Source organism: Colias croceus, chromosome 4 (genome assembly GCF_905220415.1).
Source record: "Colias croceus chromosome 4, ilColCroc2.1".
Classification (NCBI taxonomy): domain Eukaryota; kingdom Metazoa; phylum Arthropoda; class Insecta; order Lepidoptera; family Pieridae; genus Colias; species Colias croceus.
In genome coordinates, this window is record NC_059540.1 from 6,467,061 (window position 1) to 6,487,474 (window position 20,414).

The 20,414-nt window shown below is 32.5% G+C and overlaps 1 protein-coding gene across 3 annotated transcripts in view; it reads left to right on the forward strand.

The window, feature by feature from the left end:
* The window catches only part of LOC123691094 (CAD protein), a 24,366-nt gene continuing 3,952 nt past the window's right edge, over positions 1-20,414 (forward strand). The window contains exons 1-18 of one of the 3 annotated variants that reach the window (XM_045635326.1): positions 1-169; positions 982-1,151; positions 3,956-4,113; positions 4,491-4,641; positions 4,766-4,829; positions 5,067-5,161; positions 6,591-6,768; positions 7,097-7,321; positions 8,111-8,229; positions 8,490-8,765; positions 8,855-8,989; positions 9,087-9,317; positions 9,525-9,667; positions 14,512-14,609; positions 15,496-15,637; positions 15,993-16,266; positions 16,457-16,773; positions 17,207-20,345. In XM_045635326.1, the coding sequence (XP_045491282.1) occupies positions 1,002-1,151; positions 3,956-4,113; positions 4,491-4,641; positions 4,766-4,829; positions 5,067-5,161; positions 6,591-6,768; positions 7,097-7,321; positions 8,111-8,229; positions 8,490-8,765; positions 8,855-8,989; positions 9,087-9,317; positions 9,525-9,667; positions 14,512-14,609; positions 15,496-15,637; positions 15,993-16,266; positions 16,457-16,773; positions 17,207-20,345 (5,895 nt within the window). In that variant the 5' untranslated portion in view covers positions 1-169; positions 982-1,001. Of the gene's footprint in view, positions 170-981; positions 1,152-3,955; positions 4,114-4,490; positions 4,642-4,765; positions 4,830-5,066; positions 5,162-6,590; positions 6,769-7,096; positions 7,322-8,110; positions 8,230-8,489; positions 8,766-8,854; positions 8,990-9,086; positions 9,318-9,524; positions 9,668-13,065; positions 13,159-14,477; positions 14,610-15,495; positions 15,638-15,992; positions 16,267-16,456; positions 16,774-17,206; positions 20,346-20,414 lie in introns of those variants that run through there. The other 2 variants (XM_045635325.1, XM_045635324.1) reach the window with 2 other exon arrangements.

The following is a 20,414-nucleotide window of genomic DNA, read 5'->3' on the forward strand; positions in this document are numbered from 1 at the left end:
AAAATCATCGAGTTTCTAGGGGAACAGCGAGGCGAACGGTCGTGTGTCTTGCTGGCGTTAGTCCGCTCTAATAACCCACCTACTTTGCACTAATGTGATTGTCAAGTTGGGGCCAAGAGAGTTCACTGCCGCTCCAGTGTCTAGCGAAGAGGTCATTGCCGCAAGACCGGTAACGTACCGCACATAGATGCATTGTGCATTCGTAATACCCTCTCTAGAAATAAACGCCATAAATGCTCGTATTCAAATCCAGATCACGGCTTAGTTTACTTTGGATTTACTTTTATAGTCTATGCAATTTTAAACACTGCATTCTTCAATTGCATAAAAAGAACCTACTTACCTATCGACAATGCACGAGCTGCATAATAGTTTCGCGGTGTAGACGATAATAATATCAGATGTAATACGATGATGAGATGCAGCTCATGTTCTAGAGACTATATTTTCTTAATCAAACTAAAATTAAAATGAATTTATTTAAATGAATCTTAGGAGCATCTACATAAAAGTTTTTGTTTGTAATAATTAACCTTAATTTCGCTTTTACAAATGAACTTTTCTATTTAACTTTCATTTAATAAGTAACTGATCGACCTAAAAATCGGCGCTGGATTTGAAAATAGTGTATCTTATCTGCTGTTTAGTTATAATTTCTACATCATAAACGACCTAAATAAGGTGGAAAATTAATTCAAAGCACAGATAATACAATACTAGATTCAAAGGAACCTGCGAGCTTTCCTTTTTTTGGTCTGATACACGTACTCGTACACTGTGCATTATTTTTCATTTTCTGTTAATTATAGAACTACCTATAGGATCCTATATCTGATATATTTTACTATACATAATACAGTTTTAATCAGTGTGGTAATTCGATTTATTATAACGACCGCATGCTCAATACAATATAGCAGTTACGATAACACAAGGCTCATGAAATTACCAGTTTTTACTTTGCGAAATGTTTTATTGCAGATACAAAAACGAATGAAACAATGGACAAATGCATGATAATAGCAGTATTCCTATGCGCTACAATTTCTACCATTGTTTACTGCGATGATAGTGCATCCAGCCCTGTTCCAGTTGTTATCCAATTAAAGGAATTAAATCAAGGAAATGACTTAGCAGAGAAGGAATTAAAAGTAAGATATTACTCATTAAGGATCTTTTTTTTAAATAGATGTGGAGATAAGCTACGCGATCCCAATACGTTTCACTTTAAAAATATAATTACCTTATTATAAACTGCAAACAAATGAAATATGTTATAAATTCAGCGGATTAAAAAAAACAATTTCATATGTTACGATCCCTTCCGATCTTTTCGTCCCTTAGCAACTTTACCTACTTGTCCGTTTATGAGCTTAGAATTGGAGCCTGGAATACCTACATTCGAAGTTTTTTAGGCAGATCGCAAAGCCCTCATTGAGTTAATATTATGTACTACGTACAAAGCCCTCTAAAATATATGCTGCAGCCTGCATCTACGGCTACACATTGTGATATAAATTTATTTTCAATGAGAGCAAAATTTCTTCAAATTTAGGTATCTAATCACTTAACCGCAACTAGGTACATAAAATACTATAAGAAAATAACTTGTTCACTCGCTCATTAAATCCATATAAAGTGAAAGCCATTTTTTTTGGAATTGCAGAAGACACACGGTTATTCTTGAAGATTATTAGTGAATAACGATAGCTTTCTAATCCATTTAAATAATGGCTTGAAACTTTTCTAATGATTTTTATAAATTTAAAAAACTACCAATAAATTTTTCACCAACTCACTTGTATAGTTGTCATACGATAAAATCTACTGACATAAAATATTATGCGCTACATAAATACCTACATAACGGATGGTAAAATTAAGTCGTGATTTTGTTATAGATAATTATGTGAAATGTAATTACCTATGCTATTGTCGCAGTATTCTGTTCTATGCAATTGCAATTATGCAAACAGGTGCTAACCCGTCACATCTATCTTAATGAACGTCTTTTCAACGACCTTTTGACACTGCCACACTGAACTTAAAATAAGCAATTAGCACTGAAAGTTGTTTAATGAATTTAGCCTTCATAATATGTAGGTAGAGAATTTAAAGGTAATTATTTTTTCATATTTTGTACATAGTCGTACTGTTAGGAAGTCAAAATAGAAAGGAATATTTTCTTTATCAATCGGTACTGTTAAGTATGTACACCAGTATACATCTACCCCAAGCGTTGTAGGTACATCCATTTTTATTCATAAGTAACAGTCATCTGCAGTCATCGCACTCATCTTTGCACATATCCATCCACCTCTCGTACTGAAAATGTTACTGAATTTGAAAATAAATAAATCATTCAACATGTCAATCGAATGAAATACATAATATATCCAATAATTTCAGAACGTTTGATTTTTTAAAATTCTCGAATCTATTTTCCCAAGTGTATGAGATTTTGCTGGTAGAACGAGTATAAGAGTACTGCCAAACCGGTCCCAAATTGCTTTTTGTGTGCAAGCAAAGAAGATCCACTATGTCGTTTAGAACCGGTCCTAAAATAAAATATAAAACTTACATTTTACAATAATAATAATTTCATCTACTTACTTATACAAAAAATAGTCTGTTTGTTTGTTTGTCTTGTTATAAATAAGAGCTGTTTATTTATTTCATAAGAAATACGATATATTGAAGTTATGGGTTTTTCCTGCAACGAGTAAAATCTGTTACTTTCATTTTGGAAAAAAATCAGATAAAGTTAGATAATAATTCTGATTAAACGTAGACGTTTTAGACGAGTAGATTTAAGATTAAGAAGAATTATAGAAAAAAATCAAATTTGATGCCATATTTGATATTTTTATACTATGTGATATGATCGTTAGTTAGATAGATGAATATTTAAGAACCAACTAGGGATTTTTTTAAATATCCTACATTCAAAATTGGTCTCATGGCCAAATAAATTAGAGTATTTGCGGACAAACAGTTGTAAATTAATACGCCTCTGACCAGATGCGCAGATTAGGATCATATTTTTAATTGTGGTATGAATACAACAAAAAATATGATACGAATTAATGTTATTTCCATTTGACTGATCAACGGAATTCGGTGTTATGAAGCTTAAGTAGAGTATAAAACAGTGAGCACAACCTCAACACTTCGCTTATGAGGCGTGCAAAAAACAGTACCTAAAACACGAAGAAGCTCCGTAAGAAGGAACGCAAAAAAGTTCCTAAATAGGTATGTCAAAACGTCCACAACTATCGATAAAATATGTCTACATCCAACATCTTTGCAAAAAACAGCAAAAGACGCGTAAGGTCGGATGTTCCGTGAGGGAACACAAAGTCAAAAAAAATCTAACAATACGTCTGCAACTGTCGATATACGTCTACATCCAACTATCCATAAAATATTACATATATGTATACAAAACTCCGTGCAATATTAAAAAAAATTAAGTAGAATAGAATAATATGTATCAGGTACCTTAAACTAAGCCTTTAAACCTATTTAATATTTACATAATTTTGAAGGCAGTGTGCCGTTTTAATACTGAGTTAAACAATACGTAGCTAGATTTAATTGGGTCGACATTCTTGAATTTCAATTTAATCTTAACGAGGACTGCTTGACAACTATACATTTTAATATTTCTGAAATTACAAAAGTATCATACAATTTAAATCCTTAAAAATTACACGTTTATTTCTATTTCACACATTAATTTATATTTAGCAACTATCTAATTATATTTCTGTATCACATAGAGGTATACATATTACTACTGCTATTTGCCTAGTTACTGTGTATTTTTGAAAAATCCAATTAAAAAAAAATCATCTCTCTCTTTTTACTTAAATATTACGTTTCACGAAAGACATTGTAAGCTTAGAATGACTTTTATCGCTTTATAACTATGATAATATAATAGTTTTTTCAGCCAAAACGCAATATAAGCATCGTGGGCAATGAATTTATTCTCGATGGATCTCCTTTCCGGATAATGTCCGGTTCGCTTCATTACTTCCGACTTCCGCATCAGTATTGGAGGGATAGGTTAAGAAAGATAAAAGCAGCTGGATTAAACTCTGTCTCTACGTAAGTTTCCTTTATCTTTATAAAAATCTGATCATAATATTGCACACTTTTGTAGTATACAAACTGTAGGCTAAAACAAAAACGTTTTCCTCTTACTAACGTTAAATGAAATACATAAATCAACGCAAAATTTAAATTAGATAGACTACGATTAACTTTTTTACTATTTTTTGTATATTATACTTTCTTTAAATACATTTAAAAGTGAGAGTATATTTAGTAAGCATATCACTGCAATGCTTCTCTTGTTAAACATGGCATTAATTATAATTATATACATATGTTTTGTTAAATTATACCTATTTTATTTCAACTCTCGTATTAAATTATGAATTAAAATTAAAAATCCAAATTAGCAATAATATTACATATTTTAGATACGTGGAGTGGAGTAGCCATGAGCCCGAGGAGGGAATGGAATCATTCGCTGATGATAACGATCTTGTAAAATTTATAACCATAGCTGAAGAAGAAGGTTTGTACGTACTTCTACGTCCAGGGCCTTATATCTGTGCTGAAAGGGATTTGGTATGAATTACAAAATAACACTTGTCAAAAAAAAATATATTTTTTATTTTTATTTTTGTCACATTTTTCATAGTTACAGTAAGCATATTCTAATGAATATTTTTTTATGTTTATTTTATCAAAGGGTGGCTTTCCATACTGGCTTTTGGGGAAGTATCCAAATATAAAGTTACGCACAACAAATAAAGGTAATTTTTCTTATTTTAATTATTTTTGATTACTCAAATTAATGAGTACGTAATCAAAAAGTTTATAATGTATAGATATTTTTATGTATCAATTGACTAGGTATATGTATTCATTTACATAAAAGTGTTATACGTTATAGTACTGAGAAAACAAATTAAATCTGATAACGATGAACCAATATCTCCCACTTTCGTTTCCAACCTATTTATTCTAATGTTATCTATTGAATATTTCAGATTTCGTAGACGAAACTAGGCGATGGTTTTCAAAGCTTTTTGGGTTAATGAAGCCACTACTATTTGGAAATGGTGGTCCCATTATATTAGTTCAGGTATTTGATAAAAAATAATTATTGAATGTTTTTTTATTCTAAAAAATAAAAAAAAGTATACTAATTAACTACCCAGTTCATATTCAAAATGTGAAAGTGTTTCAATTTCCAATAAATATTACTCAATTACAATCTAAGTATATTCTATAGACCAATTAATCAAATTCGTGCCTCGAATATTCGTATAAGAACATTTATCATTACCGAAAAAAATTAAAATACAATATTTTAGATATTTTTTGAATTATGATAATTTTGATTTGCAGATTTAATTATTAGGTATGTACGTTATACGGTTTTGTATAATGTTCCTTTCTCAAGTTAAACAATTATTTCGTAAGTATATTTTGTATTGAAGGCAGCAGTCATTTAATGATATTTTTAATGTTTTCTTTATAAATTGGAACCTAACTATAGCTGTAAAATAATAAAACAAATAATTCGTAATCAAGAGCAGATATAACTGAAAATATGCTGTGTATTTAGAATCGTATTTATATTTACTCATTTGATTGAAGAATAAATGGATTGGACATAATTTGACCTATGACCATTCAATCTACATGGATTGAAAGGGGTCATAGGGTCATACAATTTTTTTTATTAACATTAAACTGTCTGTTATACTCTCATTTGAAGGAATTACTTTAATAGGTAATATTCAAATGTCTTAGCAAAGTATATTTCGAAAAAAAATTAACATGTATACTTCTTATTACTATGATATCTTGCCTTTACTATCTTCAAAGGCGAGTAATAATTTATATTTATGACTAGCTTCCGCCCGCGACTCCGTCCGCGCGGAAGTCGGTCTTCGCGTGGATGGTTTATTTCTCCATTTTGAGTAACTCTGACAATGACATCTTATAAATATCTATTATAAAGACCAAATACGGCTCGACCTATAATAATACGCAACGTGTGTACGCGGTTCTACAGAACAATGTCTATGGATAAAACTGAAAAATTAAGATAATTTTTTTTCTACGTATTTTTCCTGGATAAAAAGTATCCTATTTTACGCCCAGGATAATAAGGTATAATTATACCAAGTTTCATCCAAATCGAACCGTTAGTTTTCACGTGATGTCTTCACATACAGACAGACAGACAGACAGACAGACAAAAATTTTTTTAAACACATATTTGGGTTTGGTATCGATCCAGTAACACCCCCTGCTATTTATTTTTTCAATATTTTCAATGTACAGAATTGACCCTTCTACAGATTTATTATATGTATAGATAAAGAAAAACATCAAAATAAATATCGTATGTAAACTCTACAAATAATTCACCTTTCTACTTGCTGTCTTCTATTTGCTGTCTTGTTAAGTTATTAGTTAATTGAAACTATATCTGAACATAGTCATATCGAGACAATGACTGTGCTCTGAATTCATACAGTATTTGTTTAACATTTAAATAGGTAGAAAATGAATACGGCAGTTATGGTGCAGATAAGAAATATATGGAACAAATGCGTGACATAATATCTGAGCACGTTGGTACCGATGCTCTCCTCTACACAACCGATGGTTCATACAGGTCATACTTCTTCGATGGATCCGTACCTGGTGTTCTTACGACTATCGATTTTGGACCAAGTGAGTACCTTCCTTATATTATATTTCTTGCATATACTAGTGCTATGAGTTCGTTTATTTTAATGTGTGTGTTCCTAATATATCTACTAATTTTTAGCTACATTTACCCATTATTAGTGAATAATGAATAGGAGATGCAATACTAATTGATGCAAACTTAGGAACAGACAAAAATTAAAGTTTAAGCTTACATTGATTAGCATCATACTAAACGGCAACATACCATTAAAATTATTTTTTTTGGCCAAAAAACCTTTATTTGATAGATACATGTAGGTACACCAATTTAAATTAACTCTTCTTAATTTTCTCCTTATTTCATTTACAGCATCCAAAAGCGTTATGAAAACGTTCAGTGACCTCCGTAACTTTATGCCGGTTGGTCCTCTCATGAATTCGGAGTACTACCCAGGCTGGCTCACTCACTGGACGGAGAAGATTCAGCAGGTCTCCACGGATGCTGTGATCGTTACCCTCCGTGATATGCTTCGCAACAGTATTAATTTTAACTTCTATATGTTTTTCGGTGGCACTAATTTTGGATTTATGTCAGGTGTGATATTTTTTTTTTGTAACACAAGATGCAACATGCTTATTCAATTTGTTATATTTACATTAGGTAATCCACGTGTACTGTGACTATTAATAATAATTGTATAATGTACATATATGTCATGGGCGAAGTAATAAATAGATAGGGATATTTTTAATAATGTCTGATAACGGCCTTATGAATAATAAACTAATTAGACGAATAGAGAGAGATTGGTTAGATGAGGTTCAATATTTAAAAATAGAAATAGGACTTCTTGTGTCGTCGACTTTTTCCGACCATATGCATCAGAATTAAAAAAAAAATTATCAGCATTATAAAAAATGCTCCTGATTATTTATTAATGCTTTATATCGTCTTGATAAGAATATAATAAAATAGAGTACCTATATATTATTGTAAATTATAAACACGGTCTATCTAATCACTACCTACATAGTATAAAACCGCTTTTGCTGTCCCTATGTCCCTTTGTATGCTTAAATCTTTAAAACTACGGAACGGATTATGATGCGGTTTTTTTAATACATAGAGTGATTCAATAGAAAGGTTTTAGTATTTAATTTTATTAAGTTTGAGACAAAGCAGACGAAGCCGCGGGGGGTAAGCTAGTACCTAACTTATATACCTAACTTATATGTGCTATTATAGTGCCCGTTTTCAGTTGTAATGATAGTTATCGATTTCTTTATAGACACAATAGTGACATAGTTGTTATTTACCAAGAACATGCCTTGTTCATATTATAGAAGATTATGTGTTATAATATAAATATTTATTACACTACAGGTGCGAACTATGGTTCATTTTATCAGCCTGACATAACATCATACGACTATGATGCACCTTTAACTGAAGCGGGTGACCCTACTCATAAGTATTATGCTATAAGAAACACAATTGCTGAAGTAAGTGCACTTCTTACCGAAATCATTAGATATGAACATTTTCTCCAGGTCTGCTGGCCAGAATAAGGACATCTTATCGATATTTCTTTTGGACTAGGAAAAGAAATAAGAGCACCTACTCATTCCTTGTTTCAATTTAATATAAGTGACAAAAGAAAATAGTTACGAAAACGTGATAAATTATTTGGGTTAGGTTAGGCTACTTATTTTTTACATGATACATCTGCATCTCATTTTAAAATAATTTCTTTTTTTTGCAGTTCAATCCTGAAGTTAATAACATAACACTTCCAATAGCGACAAATAAAGGAGCTTACGGAGAAATCACAGTAGAACCATTTGTAAGCCTTTTGTCGGACAAAGGTCGTAAATATTTAGGCAAAAAATACGCAGACGTTACGGGCTCAAAATTGCCCACTTTTGAAGACCTGCGGCAATTTTCAGGAATGATATTATATGAAACAACTATAAACGAAGAAAATGGAATATTAGAAATTCAAAAGCCACGAGATTGGATTTTTGTTTACGTTAATAATGTAAGTATGGTAACTGGTAAAAGATTATTATATGTAAGATGTACGTTGCATCTTACACAGTTCAATTAAGTATTCCATTTTCATTACAGACTTTCCAAGGAGTTATAAATAGAATGCATAAAATGTATTTGCTAAGTATTAAGTCAACGCCAGGCTCAGTACTATCGTTGCTTGTGGAAAATCAGGGACGAATAAATTATGGGAACAGATTACACGATTACAAGGTACGTTCTTTTCCATACTAGGTATACTAAAAACATATTTTTATATAATCTAGGTATCCATTTATTAAGTTAATTCTCATTCCTTCTATGTTTCCAGGGTATTTTAAGCACGGTCCTTTTGAACAATAAAACACTAGATGGTACTTGGTCGATAACGGGCTATTCCTTGGACAAAAGCGTATTTCAAGAAATTGTTCCTCGTTCTAATGAAGAATTAATTAATAGAAAAAGCAAATTAGATAGTCCCATACTATTTACCGGTTCGTTTGTGTTACCAGCTGGACAGATACCCTTGGACTCATTCATCGATACCTCTGGTTGGGGAAAGGTTAATATAACATTGTTTTATAATTTCACATTATTCTAATTTCCTTTCAAAAATAATTTAGGTCTCTTAATATAAACTTACTACTTATATTATCATTTATATCGAGATATGAAGATAGGTTTGCTACCCAAGAACGCATTAAATAGAAAATACATGCTTTTTTCAAATTTTATGTTTGCCTAAGTACATTATTTTTTTATTCAACAGGGATATATCTACGTAAATAAGCGGCACCTAGGAAGATACTGGCCTCAGGTTGGACCTCAAATTACATTATACGTCCCAGGAGTTTGGCTTAAACCTGCGCCCGAACAGAATATAATCGAAATTATAGAGATGCAAGAAGCACCGCTGAACAACACGATCAAATTTATAGACTACCCTATTTTGAACAGAACTAGTCCGTTGGATTATAGTATTTATTTAAATTAATTATTGAAATAATAAAACTTTTAGAACAAAATTTTTCTTTGATTTTCTTTCTTATTTTATTTTAAACTGACTAAGTACGTTCTTTAATATGATGATTTGGATAATGGGACAGACTTTGTACTTCCTTGTCGCTATTTTGGATAAGTAGGAATACTTATAGAAAAGGTCAATGGTAGCTTTCTGTTTTGTTTAATAGTTTATATGGTTCCGTATACTTTAATTATCCGTATAGTAACTTTTTTGTACATATTTCTGCTGCAGCTATTTCAATAAATAAAAAAAAACCTGAGCTAACATCGGTAATATATTGGACGGATGACAATTTTGTTTTTGGAGTTCGCCTTTAGCTTACTTCTACACAAAATATCGATTAATACGAATTACGATTAATCGATAACCGAATTTCATCAGTAGAATCTCATAAATTATGTACGACATAACTATCGCTTTCTCTTTATTTCAACAAAGAATTTAAACTTAAATTGAAGTAAATGTTTTATATGTCACAGTCATCTGGTTGAATCTGCTATTTGATTGAATGACTATAGCGCGTTCATTGAATGATGACGTTTAATTGAATGACTAAACGAAAACTCGTCAAGTTGTTTAAGGGGCCTTAGTAGGTGAACACGGCAAAATGGACTGTTTTCTATGAGCTATAATTGAAAATATTGAAGTTTTTTCGCACTGGAATTTCTAATATGTATTACAGAACGTATGTGTGATGGGATGACTGTTTCCAAAACACGATTGGAAACATTTTGCTCGATAAAAAAAAAATCCTGAAGTTACCTCTAAAATATCATATAAATGCTCATTACAACCGTATTTTACGATAATAATTCGTATAAAATCACAAATACATAGGTATTTACCTTGTCGATTTCGTGACTGTTTTAGATTTAGAAAATACTAAATATTTTCATTCACTTTTTGATAAAAATGTGAATGGCGCTTACGATTTTTAGTTTGGAGCACGTTGATTCCATACTAAACGCGGACCCCCTCACCGCTTACCTCAGGCCCGAATAGCTGAATTTTCGCTGACCGCCTAACCCCTCTTAATGTAACGTTTAACGTCTTCACTGAACGTCATTTAGCAAAAATCGTTGGTTTGGACAACGGGTGGGTAAGGTAAAAGGTTAGGTTCGTTGTTATTTTTAACTACACAGTAGTAGGGGTCTCCGTCGATCAAATGTTGTAAAATTATAGTTTATTTTAAGGGCCCTTAGTAGGTGAACACGGCAAAATGAACTGTTTTCTATGAGCTATAATTAAAAATATTGAAGTTTTTTCGCACTGAAATTTCTAATATGTATTACAGAACGTATGTGTGATGGGATGACTGTTTCCAAAACACGATTGGAAAAACTTTGCTCGATAAAAAAAAATCCTGAAGTTACCTCTAAAATATCATATAAATGCTCATTACAACCGTATTTTACGATAATAATTCGTATAAAATCACAAATGCATAGGTATTTACCTTCTCGATTTCGTGACTGTTTTAGATTTAGAAAATACTAAATATTTTCATTCACTTTCATATAAAAATGTGAATGGCGCTTACGATTTTTAGTTTCGAGCACGTTGATTCCATACTAAACGCGCACCCCCTCACCGCTTACCTCAGGCCCGAATAGCTGAATTTTCGCTGACCGCCTAACCCCCCTTAAGTATATATGGCGACGAACTACTGACTAAATACTACTAAGTCAATATATTAAATGGACGCTGAAATCTAAATCGAAATGTTTATTTACATTTCACTTTTTAGTAACGCGTTGGCTGTAGTTCGGTTAACTGTTTTTATCAAAAAGCAGGTAAGGATTATACCATTTCAACTTCAATAACTTTATCTATAGTGTGTCGATAGTTAATTTTAATACCTGAACGTACAAAGTGCGTAATATCTCAAGTTAACCATACAGATTTTTATTAAAAGACTTAATAATAGAAGAACCTCTTATTCGCAAACATTGGAATACTTAGGCTGAAATTGAGAAAGTAAAGTATTTCAAATAATATATAGGTCATTTTGCAAGATAGTTTGTTGACATCTTATTGATTTGAATTTTGATCACTTAATCCTTTTAGTCAAGATATTTTGCAACTCCTTATCAAAAAAACTGATACTACGCTGATCCAAATATAGTGGTGATAATAATCTGGCATTTCCAGTGTTAATGAAAAATCTGAAATATGTTTTATGTTGCTTTATATCCAATAAATAACTTAAAAAAAGATCCTATAACTAGGGCAAGATTTCTTCTTCTTAGGGAAAGATTTTCATTTGAGTACAGAGAAGGTTCTTCACCACAATTGAGGAGCATGAAATTAAAAAGAGCAGTTAAAGCACAATTATTGCATCGCACCGGCTTTCAAACCTCCGGTTCCTGGCTGGCATTTTGATGGCTGCCTTAAAAAATCATCTATTCTGTTCGAACAGCATATTTGCCAGATCTAGGTCCCTGCGAAGTATAGTTTTTTTTCTTATCTCATAGTCGGGAAAGAAGCTGGTGGGACGCCTGATGGTAAGCGCCATGCACATTTGCAGAGGCATAAGGCTATCTGTAGACCTAACACCGCTGCAAGGAGATTGCCGACTATTCAAGGAATGGGTAAAAGAAAGGATTAATGAGAAGAATTAAGAAAAAAGACCGGGAAAGGTAAACAAAAAGATAGGGGTCTGGCTTATCTTGGCGTATGAATACATTTGAAATGAGAAATTTGACGATAATAATGAAGTAATTGTCGCCGTTGTTGTTTGGAGAGTAAAATCACAGCCTTTTTTAAAGAAACAATGGGTTTAGGAAAAGGTATGATTCAAATAACAACTGGCAATTGAAATGGTTGGAACAAAATAAATGTTTTTTATTTTTTCGTAGTAGATACTTTATCTTGTACTTTAAGTAACAGGATAAACATGGTGGATACGATTTTAATGTGCACTTACTTACTCTTATATTAATTGAAACTAAATTATAAAGAATTAAAACAATAAATTAAATTCAACAGGTTATCAAATTAATTTATGTTATAATTTCTACGGAAGTAAATAAGGTAAAATGCCTATATCCGTGATCAAAATGTCCCATTCTATTGTTTATAATATAGCTAGACTTAATATTTCAATCAAATTCCAAACCCAACTTCGCAGCAAACATTAGCATCATTCACATCATTGACCTTAGTGATGCGTAAACGAGAGGCCCATATGCAAAGTGTGTATGCGAGAGCAGGATGTGACCCGACTGGTTGGTATTGTGACGAAGTATGATAACGCGTAACTTGAAGGAAGTTGAGCTCTGAACGAGCTCGGTCTGTCGTTGCGCAGTTCGCGACAGCGCCGGACCGTTCTTCGTGGCTCTTTAAAAATACCACGTGGCCGGCAATTTGAACCTAAAATGTGAGTGTAACTTCGCATATAGACGATAATATGTAAGAGCGTATTTTCAAAGTATTTATTTAGGTACCTTGTTATGAGTAATATTAAATGTCATATTTTTTTCATTGTATGTAACACGTGTATTGTTGGTTCAACCACAAAACTTGATATTTAAAAAAATGTTTACTTACTTCTGGCTATGTTAAATATTAATATTCGATCAATTTATTAAATGCTATAACTAATTATTACAAAAATAAATGACAAAAAATAATATTTTTCAGAATTAAATTAATTCTCTTAACTATCTACCTATGTCTTAATTTATTTACGTATGTTCCTAGCAGTTGTTTCCTAAAGCTATTAAATATTTACTGAAAAAAGTATTAGTTTTTATTTTAATGCCAGCATAGATAGATATATATTTATTTTCAGACACATATCTTTCTAGGTAGGTACTAAATACCTAGTTACCTAACTGTAAAAATGTTTTGTAATTTATCAGTTTTTTTCCTTTTTTTATTTTTAATATCTACCTAGAAGATTGGTAGGTACTTTCCTAGTGGGACACGAAAGCGTTCGTATTTTTTTATTGAATCCAAGGTTAATTGAATACAAAAGGGACTAGAAAAACTTAATAAGTACCTACCTACTGAAAGTATTGATTATAGGTATTAAGTAGGTATAGGTTCAACATGATAGTTAATGTTTGAGAGAGGAGAAATAGAAATACAATCCTACCTAGTATTTACTATGATAAAGAATTTGTAATTGTAATTTATGAATTTCGTATTGTAATGGTTACTAAAGAAAATAATAATATACATAACGGTAGTATTTACAGATATCTTAAAATTGTTTTTTATTCTTATTCATAACATTTTCATTGTTAACAGTGTGAGATACTTCTTTGTTGTCAATTAGATTCCAAATATTATAATTTCCATAAACCTTCGAGAATTGGCGCATTGACCCTAGTAACTATAAATAGGGAACGTATCGCTTCATTAAAAATTGTAGTAACTCGTAACCTTAACATTTCTAGGTCGGTCATATCTATTGCTGCACTATGATAACAATCCACTACATTATCTTACCTCAAACAGTTCAAACCACCGCTTTCCGTCATATTTGTATGCATATTTAAAAATATATAGGTCCATTTTATATTATAATTAATGCTGGAATGAAGGGTCGGACAAATAGTATGATATCGCAAAAAATGTACATAAATTGAAATATTATCTTAAATATAAAATTCCGTAGTTACGCACTTTTGTCATCAGCATACCTTGGTAATACAAGAGTAATTTTGCTGACTGAAAATATTTTTCGACAAGTTTCAGATATAATGGAAGGTAAAAATGATCTTAGTTGTGAAGTTGGGCCTCCCTGCTGCCTCGTTCTTGCTGATGGATCTATATTCCAAGGACGAAGTTTTGGAGCTCAAGTTCCCGTTGAGGGAGAAGTTGGTAAGTACCAGTTAACCTTCTTAACCGACGTTCAAATTATAACGGTGCTCAATTAGCATCACAGACAATAGATCTTAGCATATATTGTTTATGATAATCTATAGACACAACAGTTTTTATTAAATATTTGATAACAGTTCAAGGAACTCTGTCCCAAATAATAACAGTTTTCCTAAAACAATAAAATAAAGCAAGCGAACGTCCGCGTCGGTAATAAATTCCGAAACTATTTATCAATATTTATAAAATTTTGTTTAGGTATAGCTATGTTATTAGACTAGCTTACCGCCCGCGGCTTCGCTCGCTTTGTCTAAAACCTAATAAATTATATACTAAAACCTTCCTCTTGATTCTTGAATCACTCTATCTATTAAAAAAACCGCATCAAAATCCGTTGCGTAGTTTTAAAGATTTAAGCATACAAAGGGTCATAGGGACAGAGAAAGCGACTTTGTTTTATACTATGTAGTGATATATTGAGAATTATTTTTTCAAATTCGAGATGGAATAAGACTCACATAATATGCTGAGTTTAGTATTGTTCAATATATTACAAATTATAATGGTGGTAGTAATGATTACTTCGCGCGAAACAGTCAGTAAAATTAAATACTTAATTAAAATTTGCTCACATATACCAACACATTATCCATACTAATATTATAAATGCGAAAGTAACTCTGTCTGTCTGTCTGTCTGTTACTCAATCACGCCTAAACTACTGAACCAATTTGCATGAAATTTGGTATGGAGATATTTTGATACCCGAGAAAGGACATAGGCTACCTTTTATTGCGAAATATGTACCACGGGCGAAGCCGGGGCGGACCACTAGTATGTAATATATTATTTAGGCCAAGATTCTAACTTTAATCATGTATTCCAGTGTTCCAAACGGGTATGGTGGGTTATCCAGAATCATTGACGGATCCCTCCTACCACGCCCAGTTACTGGTACTCACTTACCCTCTCGTGGGTAATTATGGAGTTCCTGATGAAAACGAGCGCGATGAACATGGTTTACCTAGGTAACATAACTGCGTTACACATAATATATCATTAATTAGATAGCCAGACTAAAAAAATAAGTGTTAAATAATAAGTAGTTAGGTACTCAATTTTTGAAGAAATTCTTTGTGTTAAATTAAAAAGAGGTATATTGTCTTAAATTTATAACTAAGAGGAATGATTTTTAGGCATTTCATATTACATATTATATTACTATACATACATAGGTACTCTTTTACGAAAAACCTTCTTCACGTATATTCCAAAGGTTAAAGATTAAGTAAAAGGTATAAACAATAAACCTTACAAAGCCTACTTTAGAAAAAGATTCAACCAAATTAAGATCATTCTCAATATCGTATTTTAAAACTTCAGATGGTTCGAATCCGATCGTATTTGGGCCTCCGCTTTGATTGTTGGCGAAGTAAGTACAGAAGCTTGCCATTGGAGGGCGAAGCAATCACTAGGAAGATGGTTAGCAGCAAAAGGTGTACCAGGCCTTTGCGGTGTTGACACCAGAGCACTTACATTCCGACTTCGAGAGGGTGTAATGTTAGGGAAAATAATTCAAGGGGAACCACCATTCGCACCTATGACGTCTTTAACTGATCCAAATACAAGAAATTTAGTTGCAGAAGTTTCTTCGAAGGTAAGCAGAACGCTCATAGAACTTAGAAGCTAAGAACATTCAAGTGGGTGAATCGACTTATTATTATTATTTTTTTTATTCAAAGCTAGCACGATATCATTTAAATTTTTTTACATTAGTTTTTTGTTAAAAAGAAATATTTTTATTTTAAGTTGTTTAGATTTAAAATAAATATTAAATTATATTTTAGGAGCCTCGAATATTCAATCCTAATGGAGACGTAACTATTATGGCAGTCGACTGTGGATTAAAATATAATCAAATTAGATGTTTGATTAAAAGGAACGCAAAAGTAGTATTAGTTCCATGGGATTATGCTCTAGATGCAAACACTTATGACGGACTATTCATAAGTAACGGTCCCGGTGATCCAGAAGTCTGTAAAGCTACTGTTGAACAGTTACGTCTCCGAATCAACGACCAGAAAAACATAAAGCCTATATTTGGAATATGCTTAGGTCACCAGTTACTTGCAACTGCGGCAGGTTGCAAGACATACAAAACAAGGTAAGAATCAAATAATAATTATTGATATGAATTTATATTTTTTTGGTTTTTATGGCATTCAAATGCTTTATAAATATAAATTTATAAAGAATAGTAGAAAAAATTCGATCACGAGGCGGGACTCGAACCCGCATCCTTCGCGCCATTCCGGGGCGGATGCCTAACCAACTCAGCCACTCGTGACCCGCCTGAACAATCGAATTTATTCTATTCTTTCAGTTTTATGTGTCTTAAGGGACACACCGCGCGCCATCTATTGAGATGATTTATCCGGATTTAACCGGAATGGCGCGAAGGATGCGGGTTCGAGTCCCGCCTCGTGATCGAATTTTTTCTATTCTTTATAAATTTATAATTATTGATATTTTAAATTAATGCCGAGGTTATTTACCTTTAAAATATGTGCTGTAACTATTTTGCTGATTTTTTTCAGTTACGGAAACCGTGGACACAATCTTCCTTGCACGCACAATGGAACTGGACGGTGCTTCATGACGTCACAAAATCACGGTTACGCTGTTGATGCTGAGACTCTTCCAGATAAATGGGACGTATTATTTACAAATGAAAACGATAAGACTAATGAGGGTATATGCCATAAAATACTCCCATTCTTCAGTGTTCAATTTCATCCTGAACACACGGCTGGCCCAACTGATCTGGAATGTCTTTTTGATGTTTTCATTGATTTAGTTAAATCGTATAAAAATAAAAAGCAAGCTATTGTTAATGAAATGATAACGGAAAAAATTAAATTTACTCCTAAACTTCAAGAAAGACCTAAAAAAGTTCTAATCCTTGGTTCTGGCGGATTGTCCATAGGTCAAGCTGGTGAATTTGATTATTCTGGGTCGCAAGGTGTTAAAGCCATGCAAGAAGAAAAAATACAAACTGTTTTAATAAACCCAAACATCGCGACCGTCCAAACATCAAAAGGTTTAGCTGACAAGGTTTATTTTTTACCTATAACACCAGAATACGTTGAACAAGTTATAAAAGCAGAACGTCCCACTGGTGTTCTTCTCACTTTTGGTGGCCAAACAGCTTTAAATTGTGGAGTCGAATTAGAAAAAAGTAAAATATTTAACAAATATAATGTGAGTGTTCTTGGTACTCCAATTCAATCTATTGTAGACACTGAAGACAGAAAAATATTTGCGGAAAAAATTAATGCAATAGGTGAAAAAGTTGCACCCAGTGCAGCGGTGTCATCAGTAGAAGAAGCTCTCACAGCCGCCATTAAAATAGGTTATCCAGTAATGGCTCGATCAGCGTTTTCACTGGGAGGTTTAGGATCAGGATTTGCAAATAATGAAGAAGAGTTAAAATCTCTTGCCCACCAAGCTCTGTCACATTCCGAACAATTAATAATAGATAAGTCTTTAAAGGGCTGGAAAGAAGTAGAATACGAAGTTGTAAGAGATGCATATGATAATTGTATTACAGTTTGTAATATGGAGAATGTAGATCCCTTAGGAATTCATACAGGAGAATCTATTGTTGTAGCTCCGAGTCAAACATTGTCTAATCGTGAATATTATATGTTACGAAATACCGCCATAAAAGTAATTAGACATTTTGGCATCGTTGGTGAGTGTAATATTCAGTATGCGTTGAATCCCAATTCAGAAGAATTTTATATAATAGAAGTGAACGCAAGATTGTCTAGAAGTTCTGCGTTAGCTAGCAAAGCTACTGGATATCCATTGGCATATGTTGCTGCAAAGTTATCTTTAGGCATTCCGCTACCAGAAATAAAAAATTCTGTTACTGGTGTAACAACAGCGTGCTTCGAACCTAGTTTAGATTACTGCGTTGTTAAAATACCACGATGGGATTTAGCCAAATTTAATCGAGTTAGTACAAAAATTGGAAGCTCGATGAAAAGTGTTGGTGAAGTTATGGCCATTGGTAGAAGTTTTGAAGAAGCATTTCAGAAAGCGTTACGAATGGTGGATGAAAATGTTAACGGTTTTGATCCCTATATTATAAAAGTTAATGACAATGATTTAAGAGAACCAACAGATAAAAGAATGTTTATCCTAGCCGCGGCATTAAAAGCAGGTTACTCAGTAGACAAATTGTATGAACTAACTAAAATTGACCATTGGTTCTTAAATAAGATGAAAAATATTATTGATTACTATGAAAATCTTGAATCTATAAAGGGACCCATAACTTCAAATTCTTTGAAAAAAGCCAAGCAAATTGGATTTTCAGATAAACAAATAGCTGCTGCTATTAAAATTACAGAACTAGCAGTACGAAAATTAAGAGAAGAATATAAAATTACTCCATTCGTTAAAAAAATAGATACAGTTGCCGCCGAATGGCCAGCCTCCACAAACTACTTATACCTAACTTACAATGGATGTATACATGATTTAGAATTCCCAGGTGAATTCATAATGGTGCTGGGTTCTGGAGTATATAGAATAGGGAGCTCAGTGGAATTTGATTGGTGTGCTGTAGGTTGTTTAAGAGAATTGAAAAATCAAAATAAGAAAACTATAATGGTAAATTACAACCCAGAGACCGTTAGTACTGATTATGATATGAGTGATAGATTATATTTTGAAGAAATTTCTTTCGAAGTTGTAATGGATATTTATAATATTGAGCATCCAGATGGTGTTATTTTATGTATGGGGGGACAGTTACCTAATAATATCGCGATGGACTTACACCGACAGCAAGCAGTTATCTTAGGTACCTCACCAGATATGGTTGATAATGCGGAAAATAGATTTAAATTTTCTAGAATGTTAGATCGTAGAGGAATATTACAACCACGCTGGAAAGAGCTTACTAATCTCGAGTCGGCTATAACTTTTTGTGAAGAAGTTGGATATCCATGTTTGGTTCGGCCGTCATATGTATTAAGTGGAGCAGCTATGAATGTTGCATATTCACATCAGGAACTCGAAACATATCTAAAATCAGCAAGCAAATTAAGCAAAGAACATCCAGTGGTAATATCGAAATATATTTTAGATGCTAAGGAGATAGACGTGGATGTTGTAGCTGTAGATGGTATACTTCTTTGTATGGCGGTCTCGGAGCATGTCGAAAATGCTGGGGTTCACTCAGGTGATGCTACGTTGGTGACACCACCACAAGATATAAATAATGAAACTTTAGAAAAAATAAAGGATATTGCCAGAATTATAGCTGAAACGTTAGATGTTACTGGACCATTTAATATGCAACTTATTGCCAAAGATAATGAACTGAAGGTTATAGAGTGCAATGTAAGAGTGTCAAGATCATTCCCGTTTGTTTCTAAGACTCTTGATCACGATTTTGTGGCTATGGCCACAAAAGTGATTCTTGGTATACCAGTGGAACCAGTAAATGTTATGAGTGGTTGTGGTAAAGTAGGTGTAAAGGTTCCACAATTCTCGTTTTCACGACTATCCGGAGCAGATGTTACGTTGGGAGTAGAAATGGCTTCAACAGGAGAAGTGGCTTGTTTTGGTGAGAACAGATACGAAGCATATTTGAAATCTTTAATGAGCACAGGATTTAGGATACCAAAAAAAGCAATTTTGCTCTCCATCGGTACATTTAAGGTAATTAAATTTAATTTGTCTCATTAATGGATATTGTGAAAGTTTTAATGTTCGTTAAAATTAATAAAA